This window comes from Lichenostomus cassidix, chromosome 7 (genome assembly GCF_008360975.1).
Source record: "Lichenostomus cassidix isolate B80296 chromosome 7, HeHo_3.0, whole genome shotgun sequence".
In the NCBI taxonomy this organism is placed as follows: Eukaryota; Metazoa; Chordata; class Aves; order Passeriformes; family Meliphagidae; genus Lichenostomus; species Lichenostomus cassidix.
Genome location: NC_139488.1, coordinates 10,490,703 through 10,511,080, shown reverse-complemented (window position 1 = coordinate 10,511,080; position 20,378 = coordinate 10,490,703). Strand labels below are relative to the sequence as shown.

The 20,378-nt window shown below is 44.7% G+C and overlaps 1 protein-coding gene and 1 long non-coding RNA gene across 8 annotated transcripts in view; both read left to right on the top strand.

Moving 5' to 3' along the window:
* The window catches only part of SATB2 (SATB homeobox 2), a 226,980-nt gene extending 218,997 nt beyond the window's left edge, over positions 1 to 7,983 (top strand). For all 7 annotated transcript variants that reach the window (XM_085066112.1, XM_085066111.1, XM_085066113.1 and 4 more), the window contains one exon: positions 4,873 to 7,983. In XM_085066112.1, coding sequence (XP_084922238.1) covers positions 4,873 to 5,328 — 456 coding nt within the window. In that variant the 3' untranslated portion in view covers positions 5,329 to 7,983. The remainder of the gene's footprint in view (positions 1 to 4,872) is intronic.
* An 8,311-nt stretch (positions 7,984 to 16,294) lies between these two features.
* The window catches only part of LOC146434507 (uncharacterized), a 247,945-nt gene continuing 243,861 nt past the window's right edge, over positions 16,295 to 20,378 (top strand). The window contains exon 1 of the long non-coding RNA XR_014853417.1: positions 16,295 to 16,391. This is a non-coding gene — a long non-coding RNA (uncharacterized LOC146434507). The remainder of the gene's footprint in view (positions 16,392 to 20,378) is intronic.

Sequence of the window (20,378 nt, the reverse complement as noted above, 5' to 3'; positions counted from 1 at the left end):
CCATCAAGGTACCTGTCAGTGCTCACGCTGTCTGTGCACAGAGCAAGGCTGTGTCTGTTCAACAAGGGCAGTCTCTGTTGCAAATGCAGAGCGTTTCAAGAATGTAACTTTTTTGGTGCTTCTCTTAGCGAGGGGCACCTCATCACCTCAGCAAATCCCAGTGGAACAGAGCTCACATGACTGATCCTCCCTGCAAAGGGAAGGGCAGAACCACACTAGGAAACAAAAGAGCTTGGGGTTTTCCTATAGAAATGCAGTTCCTGATTCTAGTGTGCTGCGATGGCTGTCCAGGCAATGGCAGGTGATGTGTCACAGAGCCAGTGTTGCCAGCTGGTGCCTCACTGCTGGTGGTGCCCGGGTGTGTGTGTGTGTGTTCCCTGCTCAAGCATCCTGCTTGGCTCCCTTACCCACTCACCAATGTCACTTGTCTAGTTCTAGCTAGAAAGTGGGTGGAAATGGAAACAAACATCAGCGGCATAGTGAATCCAGCCAAAATTAAATACACTGCAGGCACAGACTGCAATTAAGTGACGTTCATCATCAGTTTGGGTTTGCTCACCTCTCTTTTCTGTGGGAATGCCAAAGTCAGGTTTCTCCTGTGGGAGCACCCGGAGACGTGGGGAGTGGATATGTGTTAAACAGGGCAACAATCCCTTTCCCCTGATAATTCTTGGCTTTGGATTTTAGATAGACCACAAACCTTTAGCTTATTACAAATAATCCTGATCACTCCTGTAATAATACACTACATTATATACTCTCCTAAATTTAATCATTCAATATCTCACTTCCTCCCCTGTAGGCATGTACTATTATATTTTACACATGGCTTCCAGCTGGTTTTCATTGTGGCCTTCAAATCATATTTCAGTACAGTGCGATCTAAGACCAGTCACTTTATCATTTAAAGTCAACTTCCATCACAGTGATTTTCTTGCAAGTTTTCTATCAGAGCTGGAAAATGTGTTTCAAAAAGATGAGTTTGCCTATGAGGAGAAAGTGTACATGAATGAACCTTCATGAAGCAGCATCTTCCAAAGATGCTCTGTTCTCAAATCCTGAAAGGCAGCCATGCCTATAGAGGTTAAAAATCAAATCTCTTGAAGGAATGGAAAGAATAAGTCTTCTGGGCATGGAATGAAATCTGTATCTTTACATTTGATTTGAAAGTAGATGAGAAGTCAGGAAGGGGAAGGGAAGTCAGCTCCAGATGGTGCTGGCTGTGGAGGAGAAGGAGGCTGCCCCACCTGTGGCTGGGGAGCAGTGGGGAAGCGCATGGGGGATGGCAAAGGGACTGGGGAAGGGAGGCATGGGGCACCTGTGCCCTTCTGAGCCCAGCACCAGCTTTGCTGGGAAAAGGAAAGCTGAGTGTGGCTGTTGTTGTTTTCCCTTACCTCAGAAGCTCATCATATACATGGTGCTTTGTGGTAGCTGCAGCCACCACTGAGGGTTCACCTGCACAGGAGAATGTGCTGCACTCTGTGCACATGGAAGAACAGTGATGTTTCCTCCTTGGCAGTGCAGAGGCAGAGCAGCACTGACCCAAACCCCAAAGTGATATGGCAGGGTGTGCACAGCAGTGCATGAAGCTGCTGGAAATTTCACCTGCAGATGTAGGAGCCTAATAATGACCCTAATAATGACAAGATCTGAAAATCTGGTACTCCAAAAATGGCCCATTTCCTCTGTGAGGCTGTGGCATGCAGAGCCAGACATGAAGTAAGCCAATCACTCAAATTGACCAGCACGCTTGTCAATCAAGTTTAAAGCAAGTATTTAACATAAAGGTAATTTGGATTTCATATTGTACCATGTGCCCAGCAGTTGATCTGGTTTGCATAAAAAAGAGTGTTCTTTTGTGCTAAATAGCCCATACTGTCAGAAGCAATTGCAAAACTGACCAGAGCCCAGATCTGAAGGATATTCTGTGCATATATCCATCTCTCCGTATATGGCTAAAGTTCTTTTGCTGAACAATATAGTGTGGCTGAAATCCTTTGTTAATGCCACTGGCAATCCATAGGAAACCCCCTGAAGATAGTAAAATGATGAGATTTATCTGTTATAAGAGCAGGTTTAGTTTTTTCATTACTTAGGACAACAGGAGGTGAAATAAAATACAACCTTTTCCTAGTATTTTGCACCGATAAACCTCAGGTTTTGCATTTTTTCTTCTGAAGAAGGTGGAGAGGTCACTCTGGAAAAGGAAGGGTTAATTGAAATTATTCTTTCCCTCCTGCTCTCAGTCCTCTCTTTGGTTGATTGCTTTATAGATGCTGTAGGCATCTCTTCATCTCCTTCAAATTAAACATTTTACTGCTGCTGATCCCATATTGTTGGATTTTTTTCATCATTATATTTGATTGGAAGTCTTGTAACATTTTTCAGGCTGGATCATTTCTCATGCTATTTGTCAACTGAAAAGGGAAAAAAGCCCCCTTCCAACTCCAACAAGAATGAACTGAGTAATTCGCACCCTTTCTGGATGTGTTTCTATCTCTGTTCACTGCTACTATCCAGCTTCTGATTAGCAATGCTACTTGCGGCTTTTTGCGTGACGCTGCCTGTAAGTTCCCTGGCAGTTTATTTGTGGTGTTAAATCCTTTTGATTTTGGCTGCTCTGGGCCTTACTTTGTCAGGGGACAGGACCAGAAGCCACAACAGGGGAGATTAGGTAGGGTCTGTGTGACAAATTTATGGGGCTTGGTCCCTGGCTCGAGTCAGTGATCCTGGCTGGCTCTGCTGCTTTCAGTGCTCCCTGCTGACGTAGGTATGGATCCCACCCTCATCTGTATCCCTCTATTTGGAAACGTCAGCCCTTCTCTTTGAAAGCAATCCATGGACAAAAAAGAAATCCTCAAAGAGCAGCTGAGCGATTCCATTCATTGGAACATTATGCTCTTTTATTACAAGAGATGTAATAAAACATAAACCAGAGTATCTGTCATTTCCATTTGAGCTCCCCCTTTTCTCCTGCTCCTTGGTTAGCCATTTCTATGGCACCCTCACTATTTACATGCTTGGGAGGAAAATGTACATATTGGCACCGAAACAAGTTTGCAGTGTTTCTGCCCAGCAGCGGCTTTTGCCCGCAGCGTGGCAAGTTCTGAGCTGGCACCTGCTCTTGGCTGTCTGTGTGAGCTGCTCCTTTCCGGGGTGTTTCTGCCACTGTCCCGGCATGGCTGTGCCCCGGGGACAGCGGGCAGGATGTGCAGCCGTGTCCCTGCGCTGCCCTCGCTCACACCGCCGCTCACCGAGGCACCGGGATGCGGTGCCGGCTCCTGTCTCCGTGCCCGAGGAGCTGCGGCCCCGCAGGGGAGCAGTGCCCTGGCCAGGCTGTGGCTCGGCCACTGTCACAGCATCCCCGGCAGGCTCAGCTCCTCGGCCACGCTGTGGTAGGCAGTGCCTGGGGACTGCAGTCTGCTTCTCAAAAGCTGTGACTGGAGATCGCCGATGTTACAAATTGTTATGGCAGGAACGTTTGATGAAGGAAATGAGTAAAGGGCTCTTCGGCACAGAGCCTTTTTAGTTATTTGCATAACAGGCTGATATTCCACAGTGGACTTCCCTCTTGCGGTAATAACTTGACTAGTGTAGCATTTTACTGGGGACTTGGGATGTGTGTAAAATTCAGTGCAAGTTCCCAGCACATTTCCATTATTTATCCTTTTTTTTTTCCCTTTAGAGAACTTTAATGTAGGGTTGATTTTCTGGATGTTACAGTTTGCAACAAAGACATTATCTTCTTGGTTAAAGAGCCAGAATTCCCTCTTACTTGTGGAAGAAAATAGTTATCCATATTGATTTTGTTAGCTCTGAGTGTCGAGCTCTAATAATTATTTCCCTGCATCTGAAGAAACCTCTGGGCAAATCCAGCCCTCAATCCTGTAGGGGATTTTTTCCGTTAATCTCTCTTGTATAGATTTGGTTTTAAAGAAAGCATATGGAGCTCCTCTGTGTTTCGAACAATTCAGAGCAGGTATTTTTTCCCCTGGAATAAGGGCTGCACGAGGCCCTTTCTTAGTCATTTTAAGTGGCTGTTAGGAAGATTAAGAGCTACATATGCTTGCTTTAAACTTGCCGAAAAGGAGATACTGTGGGTGAAAATCTGTTACAAGACTGCAAAGTGTGTTTGCCCAGAGGGTTTCTCAGAATGGAGGGCTATAATTATTTGAACTCAGAACTCCTCAACTAGTGAAATTACTACAGATGTAATACAGAGAAGTCTGTTCAGGAGACACATTAAAGCCACCTATGTGAAGTTTTACTGAATTAACAATGGTGTCTCTCTTGAGAGAAAGGAAATCTTAACAAATCTCTGCACTTCTGTTGTTTGTTTTTTTTCTTCCATAAAGTAGCTGTGATGGATTCTAATGCAAAATCATATATTCATAAAGTGGCACCTGACAATGCCATGTGTGTCTAGGCCTTTGCAGTACTTGGCATCTTGAAGAGATGGTCAGTGTGTCTAGCCTGAAAATATGAGAGGAAACAAGGATGGGGAGAAGAGGAGCAAAGCAGGAGAATGACTTTTCTGAGATGGAAGAATTGGCCACAAGACTAATACCTTTAGACTTAATTTTTATTTTGGCTATTTCATATTTCTTTTTATTACTTACATTTTGTATTTCTTATTTATTTTGTGGTTTTACACTTATTTTATATAATTTGCCTTTTATATCACTTTCTCCTTTTGGTCTGTAGTTACTGGTGTAGCAGTCTCACAGGTGAGAAAGGTAGTAGACAATGTGTATTAATTGTACTTTTCTTCAACAAAACAAAGTAGGTCCTGTGTACAGACCTGCACAAGTGCCCTTATGGCAAGCACCAAGGGGGTCAGCATGTGAAGTGTGTGTCTGTTTGATCTTATAGGTGCTGCACAGACAGCAGTCCCAGCCTGCCAAGGAGAATTCCCCACCTAGAGAAGAGGCTCCTCCTCCACCTGCTGAGGACAGTTGTGCCAAAAAGCCAAGATCCCGTACTAAGATCTCCTTGGAAGCTCTAGGTATCCTTCAAAGCTTTATTCACGACGTGGGTCTCTACCCTGATCAGGAAGCCATCCACACCCTGTCTGCTCAGCTGGATCTCCCCAAACACACCATCATCAAATTCTTCCAGAACCAACGTTACCACGTAAAGCACCACGGGAAGCTAAAAGAGCACTTGGGAACAGTGGTTGACGTGGCAGAGTACAAGGATGAGGAGCTGCTGACAGAGTCGGAGGAGAACGACAGTGAGGAAGGCTCTGAGGAAATGTACAAAGTAGAGGCTGAGGAGGAGAATCCTGACAAAAGCAAGGCGGCTCCAGCAGACATCGACCAGAGATAATGTGAGATAGGAGCGCAGAAAGCAATACATCGATCCAAGGATTTTCTGGTTTTATTTTTGATTTTTTTTCCTCGTTTTACTTTTTGTTTGTTTGTTTCCATTGCGCATGATCCGTGTGCAAACTGAATGAATTCAGCATTGCCCGATCAGACATCGCCTTGACACAGACACTCGAGTGTTACACTTCCTACATTTGACTGAAGCAATCGTTGTAGTCACATAGGATTATGCCTTCATCAATCTTGCACTTATGAAAGGGACAGATAGCAAGTAAATGGGAAGAAAAAGTCCTATGAAATCAGTGATGGAAAATTTACAACTTTGTGTGTGTATATATATATTTACATAAAATATATATATATATATTAAATTGCATGGGACGGAACTTTACAACCTGAAAGTATAGACTGTGAAATGAGTTCTTTAAAGATGAGACTTGTTTATGTATTAAAACCACTTCACAATGAGTTGCTTTGGCTTTTTGATAAACTGCCGCCTGCTCTCAGGGTGTGGTGACTATTTTTGAATTCCTATTTATTTTCTATGTTTATCCCTGATTTTTTTTTTTCATTATTATATGGCTTCCTATCTGGCAACTTGATGGGTAATTTTTGAGGTATTTAAAGACGTAAATCAACACTGCCAAAAAAAGAAAAGAGGAAAAAAAAAGAGAGAAAATGAAAAAACAAATCAGGGCACCTTAAAAAGAAAACTAGTAAGTTAAAAGTACTTTGAACACAATGCACACTTAAAAGGATGCAGCATGTTCCACTCTCCAGATAGTCCTTTCCGTAGTGAACAGATGAGTTTTCATGGGATTCAGAGTGACTAAAACTGAAATTCAGTGCATAGAAGACTTGTCCATTTACGAGGTCTTTGCAGAAAGAGGAAAAAGATAAATATGTTGAGATTTGATGTATGGAATTCATACTATCAACTACATTTTACCATGGATTTTATTTACCTGTTCTCTGTTTCAGATGTTAAAATTTATAAGCTTCCTTCTTGTTGTTGCTTTTTGTTTATACTGAAGTGAAACACACACACACACACACACACACACACACACACACACACACACACACACACGTGTAAAGTTACATTGCGACACAAAATGCCACAGTCCCAAGAATCCTGTCCAGGTAAATTGCCGACAGACCGAGGGTTTGCATTGCTGACTTGCCGCTCGCCCTCCTCGCCAGCCTCCCCGTGTTTCTGTTGTAGCTGGGCTCCCTCGTGTCCCGCGTTCTGTGCCAGTGCAATGAAGTGTTTTCAGCCGCAGGTCCCTGCAGGGCTGAGCGCTGCACTCCCAGCCAGGCCCTGCACCCATGCCCCGGGCGAAGGGGCTGCAGCAGCCAGGTAGCAACTCCGTTCCATAAAGCAGAGCCAATCCCGACTGACTCGTCAGTGGCCTGAGCACTAAAGCTGCAATCTGCCATAGCATCCACCCGCTCTGAGGCACCGTGTCGAGAGAGACGCCAAGTAGCATTTACTTTTCACTTCCGTGCAATGAGTTCCGAGACAAAGACCTCACCTTGCAGCTGGATTGGTTTCAGACGCCTGTAAACTGCAGCCATAGCGGTACCAACAAGGCTTCTGGCTTTTTTCTTCCTTTTTTCACGTGGGCTTTTCATGTAATCTTGACAAAGACCTCATGCAATATCACTTTGAAAGTTACTTTCTGTTTACTACACCAGGCAATGTAATATAACTGTTAATACTATTTATATATTTGAAAGGTATAAAAGGTAGGAGTTAAAAACGAAAAACAAACCTCTATGTGTAGATATTTACTCAGAACAGACAATATACAGGGAGAAGACGTTGCAATACAAGCTAATTCTAGCTGCTCAGTAACCTCTGGAGTTTTTATGAGATTTTTTCAGAGCTAATGTTTGAAACATGAGTATCTCTGCATAAATTTCATATACCTTTGCAAAATTATGGTGGGTTGCTTACTTAATGCCCCTTTTGCTCTTCATCCTTTAGTTCTGTAGTATGCTGCAGCTTTAATCAGAATTTCGATGGTTGCTGCTTTATGTTTCTCTCAGAGCTACGCTTTCAAAACTGTCTTCTTATCCTGTAGCTGAAATCACTCCATACATTCGAAAGGAAACTGAATTTTGCCAAGCTATGTAAGTTGTTCATCTGATGATGGCATCAACATTTGGTATCTTTTACACTTCAACCAAAAATTTTATTAGGTATTTTTTCAATGCTGAGTCTTGCCTTTTTATTTTTAATTTCACTGCCAATTTTGCAGTGGTTCTAAGTGAATCTGTGGGCATTTTAGCCTGTGGTCTTGCCAGAACTTTGCGAATTACAATGCATATATGTCTATTTATTCAATATCCATCATATAATATCTATTTGGAGAAAGAAACTTTTCTTGTAGTGCCTCTTAACAAAGCACAATTTTCCGCCTTTTTTGTGAAATAAAAAATAAAAAAAACAAATTGTGTTTTATTGCGGTATCAACAATGTGAATAAGGATTAACATATTGTAAATGTTCATTTTTCCATGTAAATCAACTTTATCTTCGTTATCACTAAGTGATAATTAATTTTTAACTTATGTGCATTGTTAGGCTGTTAGAATTTTTTGGTTGTTGAAATAAAACGCATTCAATAAATATGACTTAATTTGTCAAGTAATTTACTGGGCCTTTTTTCTTTTCTCCTGAGTTCAAGTGGAACAAGGTCTCCAAGATGGAGGGGGCATATTTGCCTTTGGAAAAAAGGTTTGATCTGTGTTACTGGGTCTTGAAAACCTGCAGAAATCCCCTGGAGTTGGCACAGCTGACAAATCTGTATCAGCCAGGATGAACCTGTGGTGTTCCTGGCTTTCTGTGCACACGCATGTGCATGCACAGAGTGTTTCTGGTGGGATCAAGAGGAGGGAGTGGGTGCCTTCAGCCATCAGAGAATATACTCAAAACACAGACATAAAGATCCACTTCCAGTCTGCTGTCTTCTTTTGCTGGTAGATTTTTTCTGTTTATAATTAAAAAGCCACAAATGACTGCGTGTCAGGAAACTTTTGGAGCACACATGTCCATGGTTAATGGACATAATAAAAGGCTTTATTATATTTATAGCAGGGCATCCTACTGAGTGCGTAGAGGAATGCCGGAAGGATTGATGTATCTGAGAAATGTGTGAAATGTTTTTGGGGAGAATACAGATAAATGGAAAAAATTGCTCAAAATTCTTAAGCTAACAAAGTGGTAAGTGCCTGGATTCGATCCTAGCAGACAAATCATATACTGCATATCAGCCTTGAGTTGTCTAAGAATTGAGGTAGAACAATTTTTAAAAGCATTTATTATTTTTTCTGTAGTTCCAATGCAATAGTTTGTCCCTTTTTTGTGGCTTATTTATATCCCTTATAAAATATCTATGTGCTCTCTTGAGAAAAGAAAAAAAACCAGGAGGGAGGTGAAGGACTAACCACATCTTTGGGCACCCAGCCACCTGCATGCCACTTGTATTTAATCTAAGAGCAAATAAAACCAAGCATCTTTCTGTGTGCTCAGGAAATGTCTTGGCACCTGGAAGCTGTGCCCAGCAGCATTTCATGGAGTGCTGTGCTGGGGTGCACAACAGCTCTCCCTGCACTCACCTCTGAGGCATCCTGGGCTACCTGTGCCCTTCCTGCGGGAACAGTCTGCTGGCACGGGCAGATCTGGTGCCTGGCTCTGGTGCTGCCTCTGCTCTGAACTCTGGCACTCTTTTCCTGGTAGATGGCCCAAGGTTGGAGCTCCGCTGGCCTTCAGGGCATGGGAGGTGACACAGGGCATGATCTGCCCTTCAAACTGCACCTGCAGGTGCTGCGAAGGTGCTGCGCTGTGTGGCTGGGGTGTCCTTTCTGCCTGCCAATAGGACAAGAAACAAAAGGAGAAGCAGCTCTCACTTCACTGGTAGAGAATTTTATACATGAGCTCTGTGTGTGTAGCTAAATAATATTTAGAGAAAGACACACTGATACACACATATTTTAATTGTGGGGGAAAAAATCCTATAAACATATGGGTTCTTCTTCCAAACCGTAAAAAAAAAAATCATTTAATAGCTGCTATAGCAGAAATATTTCTATTAATGCTTCTACTTCTCTATACATGCTGCTGCTCCTATTTGTTGTTCATGTTTTAGTCATCCAGACATATGTATTTCCAATTTCAAACCTGTGTCAATGAAAAATAAACATGTTGACTAGTTTAAAATGTTTTAAGATTATGAACATACTGACTAGTGTCTCAAGTTCATTGTTGCTTAGATAAAAGTATCCACTCAATCTCTCTCCACTTATGTAGTAATCAATTATTTGCTGTAGACTAAATGGATTAAAATCCTTCATTGATGAAATTTTGTTTCTATCCTGAACCCGTTAAATATGGAGGGATAAAAGCTGAATACATCTAACAGTGAGCAAATGGCATCTTAAAATCATAAACGAATCATTACAAAAAATCTCCACTTACAATATAAAGTGCAATGATTAATTAAAGATGCAGTTTTAACTTATTTATAGCCATTAAAAAAACATACCGGTTTTAACACAAAATAACACAAGCCAAGTCATCCAGGGGAGAGACACTGGCAGCCTGAGACTTGGGGAGCAGGCAATGTGACAAAGCCAACAGGGAAGATCAAATGCAGGCCACCCTTGAAACCTTTGGAAAAGTTCACAGAGGCAAGGATGGAAAGAGGTGATTCTGGCATCCCTGCCAAGGCCCCTTTTTTGCTCACATACAGACAGTGCAGGAGTGCGAAAGCCCCATGTGTCTGGGATGGCAGCAAACCTGTGTGCTCACTTCTTGGTGGTGGTGCAGGCAGTGGGGAGCTTGCCAACTGCAGAGCATGCTCTGGGTGAGTCAGCCCTACCTCAGGCAAAGACATTATGAGAACAGCAGCAATTCAAGTGCAGATTTCTGCAGGCTTTCCCCTCCTTCCAAAATTTTTGGTTGTTGGTGGGTGAATGCTGGTCCTGCTTGACTGGCAGGTGTGGCTCACTAGAGCCAGGAGGAATGAAGGTGATGGGAGGCAAAGTGAGGCTCACCTGCTGAGCTGGTGAGCTGTGGCTGCTGCTCCCTGGCAGGTCTGGCTGTGTGGAAAGCTCTCCTGAGCTGCTTCCCTCTGCCAGGGTCAGGGACACACACCAGGCACACCACACTCCAGCCCTGCAACTGCTGGCTCTGTCTGCAAGGCAGCACTTGCTCAAGGCAAGAGTCATCCCCTCTGTCCTGTGGTACAGTTTCAGGAGCTACAGCTGGTTCCTCCTAAGAGGAGTGGTGTAATTTACCCTTCAGAAGGGATCTGGTCTTGATTTGAAGACCTCAGGAGCTGGAAAATCACTGTTGCCCTCAGTAGCTTGTTTGAATGGTGGTTTCCCTCCCTACTAAATGTGTACCATATTCTAAAGGGAATTTGGCTTTCGATTCCTGGTTTTGTCTTTTGTGAGGCTTTTCTCTTCTGGGTGAAAGTTCCAGGTAATGAGGGATATTTTTTTCCCTCAGAAGTAGCTGTCCTGATCAAATGAATTTTCCTGAATTGAGGCCTTATTGTTCAGCTGAAGCTGTTTCAAGGAAAAATTTGCTTTGGCTAGTGACAGAATTCCCCCTTGTACTCCTTTTGAGAGTCCATCGAGATAATGACAGAAAGAGAAGCTTTGTAAAGAAAAGGCTGTTTGCTGCTAGTGAGCCTAGAATGCTCACAGGTAGTATCTGTCACTGTTAAGGTATCCATAGTTCTATTCTGCATAAATGCTAGATAATTGCAGCTTTTCATCTCATAGCCATGAGAAATGTTATTCCTTGGCATGGGGTGAAGATCTCCAATGAAATGTTCTCAGAAAAGAGACTTTATTTTTATGAGCAATCTTAACAGTTTTAATTTGCAAGAGCAGAAATGCAGGTGGTGTTCACTGCTCCTGTTACCAGACTAAATGTGGCACCAGGCATTGTCTCCTTGCTGAGTGACTCTGGGCACAACTTTCAGCCTGGGGCTTTCTGAGGACCTGACTTCCTTCAGGTTGGGAAGAGCCAGCCAAACACAAACTGAGCGCACATGCATGGACCACAACCCTTCTGAGACAGAACGATAATGTCCCCTGTGTGGGACCCTTCCAGAAGGCAACACCAGTCTGAGCCTTATTTGAGGTGTTGTCAGCAGCCCTGTGCCTGCCTGTTTCTTAGCCCACGTGCTGCAGATCTGTGTATCTCATGTTCAAATGGACATGCTTCATGCCACAATAGGACTGTGAAGTACAAAGTTAAATGCTGTCATTGCCCCAGAGGATAACCACTCACAGAAAAGCTATTTTCTATTGTAGTGCTCACCCCTTTCCTATCACACTTCTCTGTGCACTGCAGAGCTATCGAGGTAGCATGATAGTGCTGGAGGTGATGCTGATCTTCCTCAGACACCCAAAAGTCAGCTGAGCCATTTAGTCCACAGATGTGGGGAGACTGCAGCTCCGCTGTCCTACTTTGATGCTGTGCTTTTCTTTACAAGGATGGCAGTGGGAAAAAGTGGAAGGACACCATGGAAGCTTGCATGAGCTGGAATGATGCTGAGAACAACTGAGCTCCTCTGTCACAGCCTCAGGACATCTGCTCCTGGGATGAAATAATTGAGTAGCCTGAGCATCAGCCATGGTGCCTGAGTAGCAACAACCACCATGATGTTCCCTAACTCCTTCCTTACAAATACATATAAGAGGTGACCTATCTATGGCCCAAGTTTGACAGGGTCAGTAGGACTGGGCTTTGAGAGGACAGAGATCACTTTTTCATGCCTTAACAGACTGTTCCCTGCTTGTACAGCCTTGGTCCCTGTTTACCATATGATGAAGTACATACTACACTCATCAGTCTCAGCTATTTATGGTCAGAGATGACCAGAGAAGTGTTTGGAAAGTGTTAGCCCTCAAGAGGAAAAAATTCAGTATATTGGTCTCATTGACATTCAGGAGACTCTTGCAAGGCATGTGGAGCAGGACATGACCAGCGAATGCAGTTCTTCACCACAGGGTTCAGCCTTTGGTTTCTCAAACCGACCAAGTCTCCTCTGTTTGTATTTAAAGGCCATTTGCCTCCCCTATTTGTGTTTAAAGGCTGTTGCAGAATATCATTCCCTTAATGGATCTATTTTCACAAGCCATTTAGCATCATTTGTTCTGTGTCAACATTGTCCTTTCATTTAATTCCCCCCACCCAGCGTCCCTTCCTGACCTCTGGCCACCCACCACCCAATATATTCATAGACAGCAACTGCATCCCCTGCGAGCTGGGAGTCCCTGTGTCCCCAGCCTTGTCCCAGCACGGCCATCTGTGGCTGCCTGGATCCGCAGTGACAGGCACGGCTGCTGCTCCCAGCGCTGCTCCTCGGCTGCTTTCGGCTGGGGCGAGCCCAGCACCGAGCTGCTGTGGTGCTGCCCGTGGGCAGGAGGCTGCCGGGCCCCGGGGGTGGAGTAGGCACAGCCTCATCCCACCAAGAGCCCTGACGAGCACTGACAGAGCCCTTCGAAGGAGATGCTCAGCCCCAGGAGAAAGAGAAGTGCTTGCAGCTGCCCCTGAAATGAATGGCTGGGACACGGTCCAAGCAAGCCCATATTCCAGCAACCCCCTCAGTACACAAGGGAAAAACCAGAAGTGCTCCATGCAAGAGAGGTAATGAAAGACCACAGCAAGTAGCTACCAGCGAGAGAGGCACATGGATTGATCACAATGGACTGGGAAGGTAGCTGGAGCCATTAGCTTCCCTCTAAACGCAGGGAGATGACAAAACACGGGCTATGAGCATACAGGACACAGACCATGGCACAATTCCCCAGTGGAAGCCAGCAGCTCTGGGAGGAAATGAGCCCCAGTATAATGCAGGCAGATGAACAGCATCACTCAGCCCTACATGACCACGGGCGCTGGGTGCCCTGCCCAGACGGTAGTGGCTCCCACACCAGTGAGCCTGGAGCTAAGGAGTTTCCATGCTGGAGAGTGAGCAGGACTGTGGGGCTGAGAGAAGTAATTGGGATCTTTTCTGCTTTCTTCTTGTCTTTAAAAATACTTGCATGGCAGCCGGGTGAATGCTGGTTTCATAATTGATGGGCATGGTCTTGGCAATCTCCTTTTTAAGAGCTATTCCTTGTCACATAAATATCATCTATCAGTGCCCATTGTCTTTATAGTGATCTTGAGCAAACAGTTTTATTTCCAATCAGGACATCACACATTGATCTAAACACTCATCTGTAATGGATCAATTTACATTAGGAGAGCAGTATTGTAGCATTGTTGTTCATTATATTGAAAGAAGTATATGTTTAGTTACAGGCTAAAATCAATTAAACAGCCCTGTGCCTTTTGCTGTGAGAAAGTCAACAAGCCAGTGTATCTTGGACAATTATCCAGCTAAAGCTCCTCTAAAAAAGAGCTTCAGCATCATCCCCTTCCTCTGAGTTCTCAGTTTCTCCTTCAGAGACTTATTTCGCAATGTTTTTCTTCTTGTGCAGTCTAGTAAAACACTCTCAGCTAAAATGCACACAAGAGAAAAGAAAGCAGTCTTGCTCTGCTGTTGTGGAGGGGACTTTCCCAGGGCCATGCAAAGCCACGCATCCAAAAGGAAAACATGCACTCTCTCCAGAAGGCTGCCTGATAACACACAATGGAATATGTTGGAGATGCTGAAAAACGTAGATGATGCTGTTTGTATCTGCATAGGTGAGATCATGATCTCCAAGAGTCCCTGATTTCACTGGAGGAGAAAAGGAGGGAGTGGGAGGTGGGGAGGAATTTGTACACTGGGCTGCTGTTTCTTGCCTTGCTGCAAGAGAGAAGACTGCAAGGAGTGCTGGAGACTTTCTGACAAAAGGAACATGATTTGAGCTGGTGGTGTAGCTGCAGAGAGAGCTGGAACCTGCAATTCCAAAAGCAAAACACATAGGGGAACTGCAAGGCAATGCAATGCTGGGATTTGAGGAGCACATCTCTTGGGGCTCTGGAGGATGTGATGGAGGCACAGGAAAGTATTACCTGCCCCAGCCCCCTGTCAGAGGCTTGTGGCAGAAGGCAGTGTGTGCTTGTGCCCTGCCTGCTGTGCTTTGTCACCACGACAGGGCCAGGAGCAGCTGGACTCTGGGCTGCCATGCAATTACCAACTGGCTCCCACTGCTTCTTGCCTGCTGGCAGTGACTGACCGAGCTCACAGGACAACGTGGCAGTGCTCGGACGGCCAGGCTAAACCACGACACTGCAATATTTGATTACTCTAATCAAGTTTTTTTTCTTTTTCCTTGTGCAAAACCTGATAAAAGTTATCAGCAGGGGTAGACTCTTACTTTGCTGTCAGAATCCCCTCATGACCTGGCCTGTGCTATGAAGGGCTTGTACAGAATTCCTGGTTTATATATATGTGTGTGGATACACATCTGTTTTTTTGGCTTGAGACTATGTCCTTTCCTACCACTGAGGCCATTCCAACTCATCTTACTCTTTCATTATATGCACAAAACACTGCTGCAATGCTAATAATAATAATAATGAGAAGGAATAGCAGATATTACAAAGCTTATTAGGAAATTGATCTTTGATTTGCTCTTGAATAAAAAGCAGACCTCAAAACTGCTGAAGCCATTCAGCTAATTGGTTATTGGCTCTCTTGAGTGATTATATCCACCCTGGTTCCACCAAGTTCAGCAGGTCTCGTGCTGGTCAATTAGCCTTTGGCATCCATGAAGGGAAATGCTTCATTCAGGTTTTCTCAGAGCCTGTTTGAGTAGCATAAGGTGGACTGAGCAGGAGATGTTCCCCACAGTCTGAATCCTGCTCTTGAGCTGGCACCAAAAGGGCATTTTTGCTGTACCCCAGCCCTCCAAAACGGTGGCAGACTCTTCCCCAGAGACTGCCCTGCAGGGGGATGGCCCTGCAGGGGGACAGCAAAGGCCAGAGGGTTTTGGGAGGAGCACAGTAGTTCCCTCCCGGGTGACCTTCACCCAGCATGCCCAGGGCCCGGCTCTCCTGCGGGATGAGCAGTGCCGGTGGATCAGCACTTTTGCCAGCTGTGTGGATGGATGCCCTGTTGCTCAGTCACAGTAGGTCTGCAAACTCACTAACCACCACTGCTCTGATTCCTTCAGCATTTCCAGGGCTGTGCAGAGCTACACAGCTGATGCCATTTAGTGGCTTTTCCTCCACAGTGCTCCGTCCTGCCCTCACCGCTATGGCTTGCCAAAGGGCTCCAACACTTGCATTGCTGTGATACAGACCCTGTAATAATAGCTGGTTACATCCAGAGAATTCAGTTCAGATTTTAAAACCTCATCAAATAGTTAATGACTGACTATTTCAACACAGCAGTTCCTGCAAGACTTGGGAGAGAAGAGGGAGAGGGAGATGGAAAAGTTATTCATGTCCCATCTGTCTGGAATGCTCGTCCCCTCCCTCCCACCCACTGAGTCACTTCCTCCCTTTATATATCACTTAAAATTTTTTCTTTCCCCTTTAGCTTATGATTAACAGGCATTTACCCTCTGCAAATTGTTTCTTTTTTTATGATGCATGATCAATGTTAGTTAAGGCTCTACGGATAAAAATAATGTATTGTCCTGCAAATGCATGTATGTGGTAAAATGCAGTATATACTGCATGTATGGCCATGTAAATGAACACATGCACCAATGCAATATCCAGCTGGTGATCCAGCCTTCCCAGCTGAGCTACAGAATTTGCAGTGTAGTGCCCTGGCTATTTCATCCCCTGGCGCAAAGAACAGCAAGAGGAGAGGCACATTGCTTGAACTGTGAGATGGAGGTGTTTTAGAGAAGCAGCTCAGCCCAGGAGGGCTTCACCCAGCTCTTGGACCCGACCCAGGTGGGTATGTGGGATGGGGCCACTCACTTAATTGCCTCAAGGTGTGTTTGTGAGGAGGCTTGGCTAGCTCAGCCCACTGCCTTGCTGCCAGGGCTTGAGACAGCTCTTTTTTACTTCGCAGGTGGTGAAGGGCTCAGAAGAGAGTGTGAGGCAAGGCAAGAGAGAGAGGTGGTCTCCTGGGAGCTCTGCAGCCTGTGGGTATCTGCTGACCTGCCATGGCAAATAGGGGAAGCTGGGCTACCTGCAGCATTCTGGTGGAGGAGCAGGAATGGCCACAGAAGATGAGAATGCTGGCATGTTCATCCTGGAAGCAAACAGGATAAAGAGGACGAGCCTGGATGCCTTCTGAGCATGCATATGAGATGGTGGGGGTGAGTCTCTAAGCTGTAAAATAGATGAAGGTTGGAAAAGAGAAACTTGAACCTCTTTAGGAAGGTTATTTGAGTTACTTGAGGTTTCCCAGTGAAGGGAGAGAACACGAAGTCCTATGTTATGCAGTGCAAAAACACTGTATGTGTTCCATGTGTTCAGCCTTTTTGTGTGCGGCTCCAAGGGAGAGTGTTTATCTACTTGGCACCTTGTTGGTTGTGGTGATACAGGAAAGTTTTGTTCTTCAGAGATGTCAGGTTGACACCACTCATTAAAAAACAAAAATGTTTTCCAGGCAACCACTTGAGCAGCTCTCTGTGACTGGGGGGAAAGCCCATCCCAGAGAGACACCAACATCACCATGTCCAGCTGTCAGTTGCTGTTCTCTTTTTGTGATCATCTGCAATAAGATTACACCATCTTTTCTGGTTCCTGTCAGCTGTCCATAAGCTGATGGCTGATGCAATAACCTAGGTAGTACATCCACTCTGGGATGCACTGAAGGATGGGACACAGATGTGTCACAGAGCGTCTGCAAAGAGCCAGCTTGGCTCCTGCTGGAGGCTTTAGCTGTGTGTGGGTCCTGCTGGTTCTGTGCCTGCTTCCCACTTCAAGAAGCTCCCTGCAGGGGTGCCTCCATGCTGGGCTGGCATTGATCCTTCAGTGCTTTTTTTTTTTTTTGGCTCTGACTCTGTGTCCTGTGAAAGTCACTGTCCTGGCTCCAGACGTGTGTGTTCTGTGGTGTTGGGACTGGGCTCCCAAGCCATGGCCAGGTCTCTGAATATTTGGTATCTGAGAAGTGACTTTATTTTATACACATGGGTGATGCTGCAGGTGGGCTGAGGCAGGTCCAGGAGCTGAGGGTGGGCCTGTATTTGCTGTAACTTCACAAATCATGGAGCTGAGTGCACTGAAACCCCAGCAGCTTTCCTTGAAGAGCAGGACCAGAGAGGAATACGTGGGTCTTGCAGCTTTTATGACACCTAATAGACTGTAAAATGGCCATTGAATTTTATTGCATTTGTGGGAGACTTGATGAGTCCAAGGATGGCATGTGATGTTACTGGAAGTCAAATAACCACTGATGCTCCTGTTGCCGAGTGGCTTTTTAAAAGGGAAGTTTGTTATTCTCCCATGCCTTTCCTCTGACGGGTAGCTATACATTTTGCAGAAATTTCATCTTCCATTTTAGCTATTCTTCATCTATTTTTGGTAGCAATTTTACATGTATGGATATGGGGACAGTATAGCTCCCCTTGTATTATGTGGCAAATTATTTTGTATTTCATTCACCCCAGGGCAACCTTTGGAAATAAGACAATAACCTCCGTTTATTTCCCTGAGAGATGTTAATGATTAACTCTGAAAAGAAAAGTAATTCTTCTCTCTGGCCTACATAAACTTTCATAGTTCTGTGCAACAGCAAGATATCTTTAGGTAGTGTATGGCATGCAAAAAGCTAAGCTCTGTAACGTTACTGTGCAGATAGATTTGGCTCCTGGAGAACGACTTCAGCCTAAGATTTTACTGCTGCCAGCTGGCAGAAGTGATCATATATGTGAAACTTTAGGCTGAGCCAGAAAAACCTGAGTTCAAATCTCTTGCCAGGGATTGTAGGGTAGAATGATTAACCTGATTTTATGTTTTTGGATAACTATCAAGTGCCCGAATATTTATAGTAATAAATGCCTTCCATATGTGCTGATACTGCATCCATGGAGTGCAATAGCATGACACGGTTATTGTCTGACTTGAAGACACTAATTATAACTAATCCTATAGGCATGTGAATCGTGAAACACTGGCCCCATTTCTGCCAGCTTCTGTGAGATGCATCTGACTTTGTTCATGTGAGCAATGCAGGTCAACAGAGAGCTCAAGGCAAAATTCCAAGAGTGCTGTGGATCCTGAGGTCTCTTTTCAGAAGAAAGACAGGCACTTGATACTTAAGCACTTAAAGCTGTAGGTGGGCACTTCACCAGCTCATACCTTCTGAGACTTCCTTGTAGTTGTTTTTTTTAAGACACCTTGTAGGTGTCTTAAAGTGTCAAGATGCCACTGAAAATAAAATTTTAATCCTACAGGCCACTGTTATGTAGCCCTGTGATCTGCCAAGTCAGAATTGGCAAGGGCCTCTCAAGTTCCTGAATTTGTTTGGTGCCTGCTAGACTGGCACAATAACAAGGCTTGGAGCACTGCTGGTGCCCACTGGGTTGTGTGGTACTGTGGATGCTCAACTACTGCAGACAGTGCTTCTCCAGGGATGTGATGTCTTGCCAGGTCAAGCTCTGAAACACCTTAATGTAAAAATCTCCTTCAGTGAATGATTGTAGAGCTACTTTCTGGTTGGTAAGAAAAAGCAACAGAGGAACTGTATGAAGGTTATAATGTTGTAGTAAGAAGGCTATAAAAACAGAGAAAGAGAGACTAAACCAGCGTTCCAGCAGTTTTCTCTCCCCCCTGAAAGAGGTAAGCCCGCCCAGACGTCTTTCTTTTAAATACTGACTACTGCATCTGTTTTAAACCAAAAATAATACCTTTTGATTGGAAATGTTTCAATAACATTATTCGTGCATTTTATTGAGGCAGAGGTTACAATTATTAGAGTCACCAGGAATTTCAGACATTTAAACACAGCCTTTATTTCTCCAGAGTAAACCACATCCCTGTGCGATTATTCTTCTATCTAAATGCCTTCAAACCAAGTCCTAAACCAGATCTGACGTTTGTTGCTGGTGGTCCCTCATACAAATTGGCCCTTGAAATGAACATGTGGGGTTAAACAAATGCCAAGGAGATGGGAGTGGATGCTGAGGGATCCCTGTGGATGCTGAGGGAGGCAGAGCCTGTGTAGGATGCAGCAGGCAGCTCTGGGTATATCATGTGGCTCTGAGCAAGCTGCTGCCAGTCTGGTCAGGTACTGTAGTCTGGGCCCTGCAGACTTTGAAAGAATAAGGAGAAGGGTTTGTCTGGTCATGGAAACTGCTACTTCAGCCACACAATCTCTTTATGGCTTTTATTTCAGCTGGCTTCTCCCCAGGACGCCAGCAACTGCATCTGTGGCAGAGAAGGGGCTTGGCTCAACAACCAGAATGTCCCACCCAACATGCTCTGTGTTTCCACCTAATCTTTTCAGCAAACATTTTTGGAACTTTAATTAAAAAACTGAGACTCTTAAGGGGCCTCTAAGGCCTGAATCCCCTTTGCTTTCTGGCTTTTCTACATCCTCTATTGGCAGTATGGAGACAGGCATTTAAGCACTTTCAGTTTTGATTTTTTGATGCTTCCAGGAGAGCACAAATAAAAATTTGGGTCTAAAAGTCCATTAAAACTCTGACATCAACGAGGACAAAACATTTTGAAGCGACAGGAAGTGTCCAGCTTACAACCTAGGCTGGGACATAAGGAGGTGAGAGTTTGTTTAGGAGGTGATTAGAGACAGCAGTAATAAAAGAGGAATCCTCCTCATTTGGCCACGGAAGTTTCAGCACCTGACTATTTAAATCTCTAGCAAATGGTTGCTGACTTAGAGGGAGCAGGATTAGGCTCATGGTGGAATGCAAGAGTGACAGTTATGACGTCTGTCCTCTGCTGTCTGTATTGTCTGGATGTGTTTTCCCCTGTGTACTTTATCAGAAAAGATGCTGAGAAACCTGAACTGGGATGTTGATATCCCCAGAGAGGGGTTGCTATCTCACCCCAACGGTCTTGTCCCACAGCACTTTAATACTGGTTGTGCACTTCTCCAAGGGCTTTCTGATCCTGTCTGAAGTGTGTGTGCCCTCTCTTTTTCCCCAGGACAGCAGCACACTGATT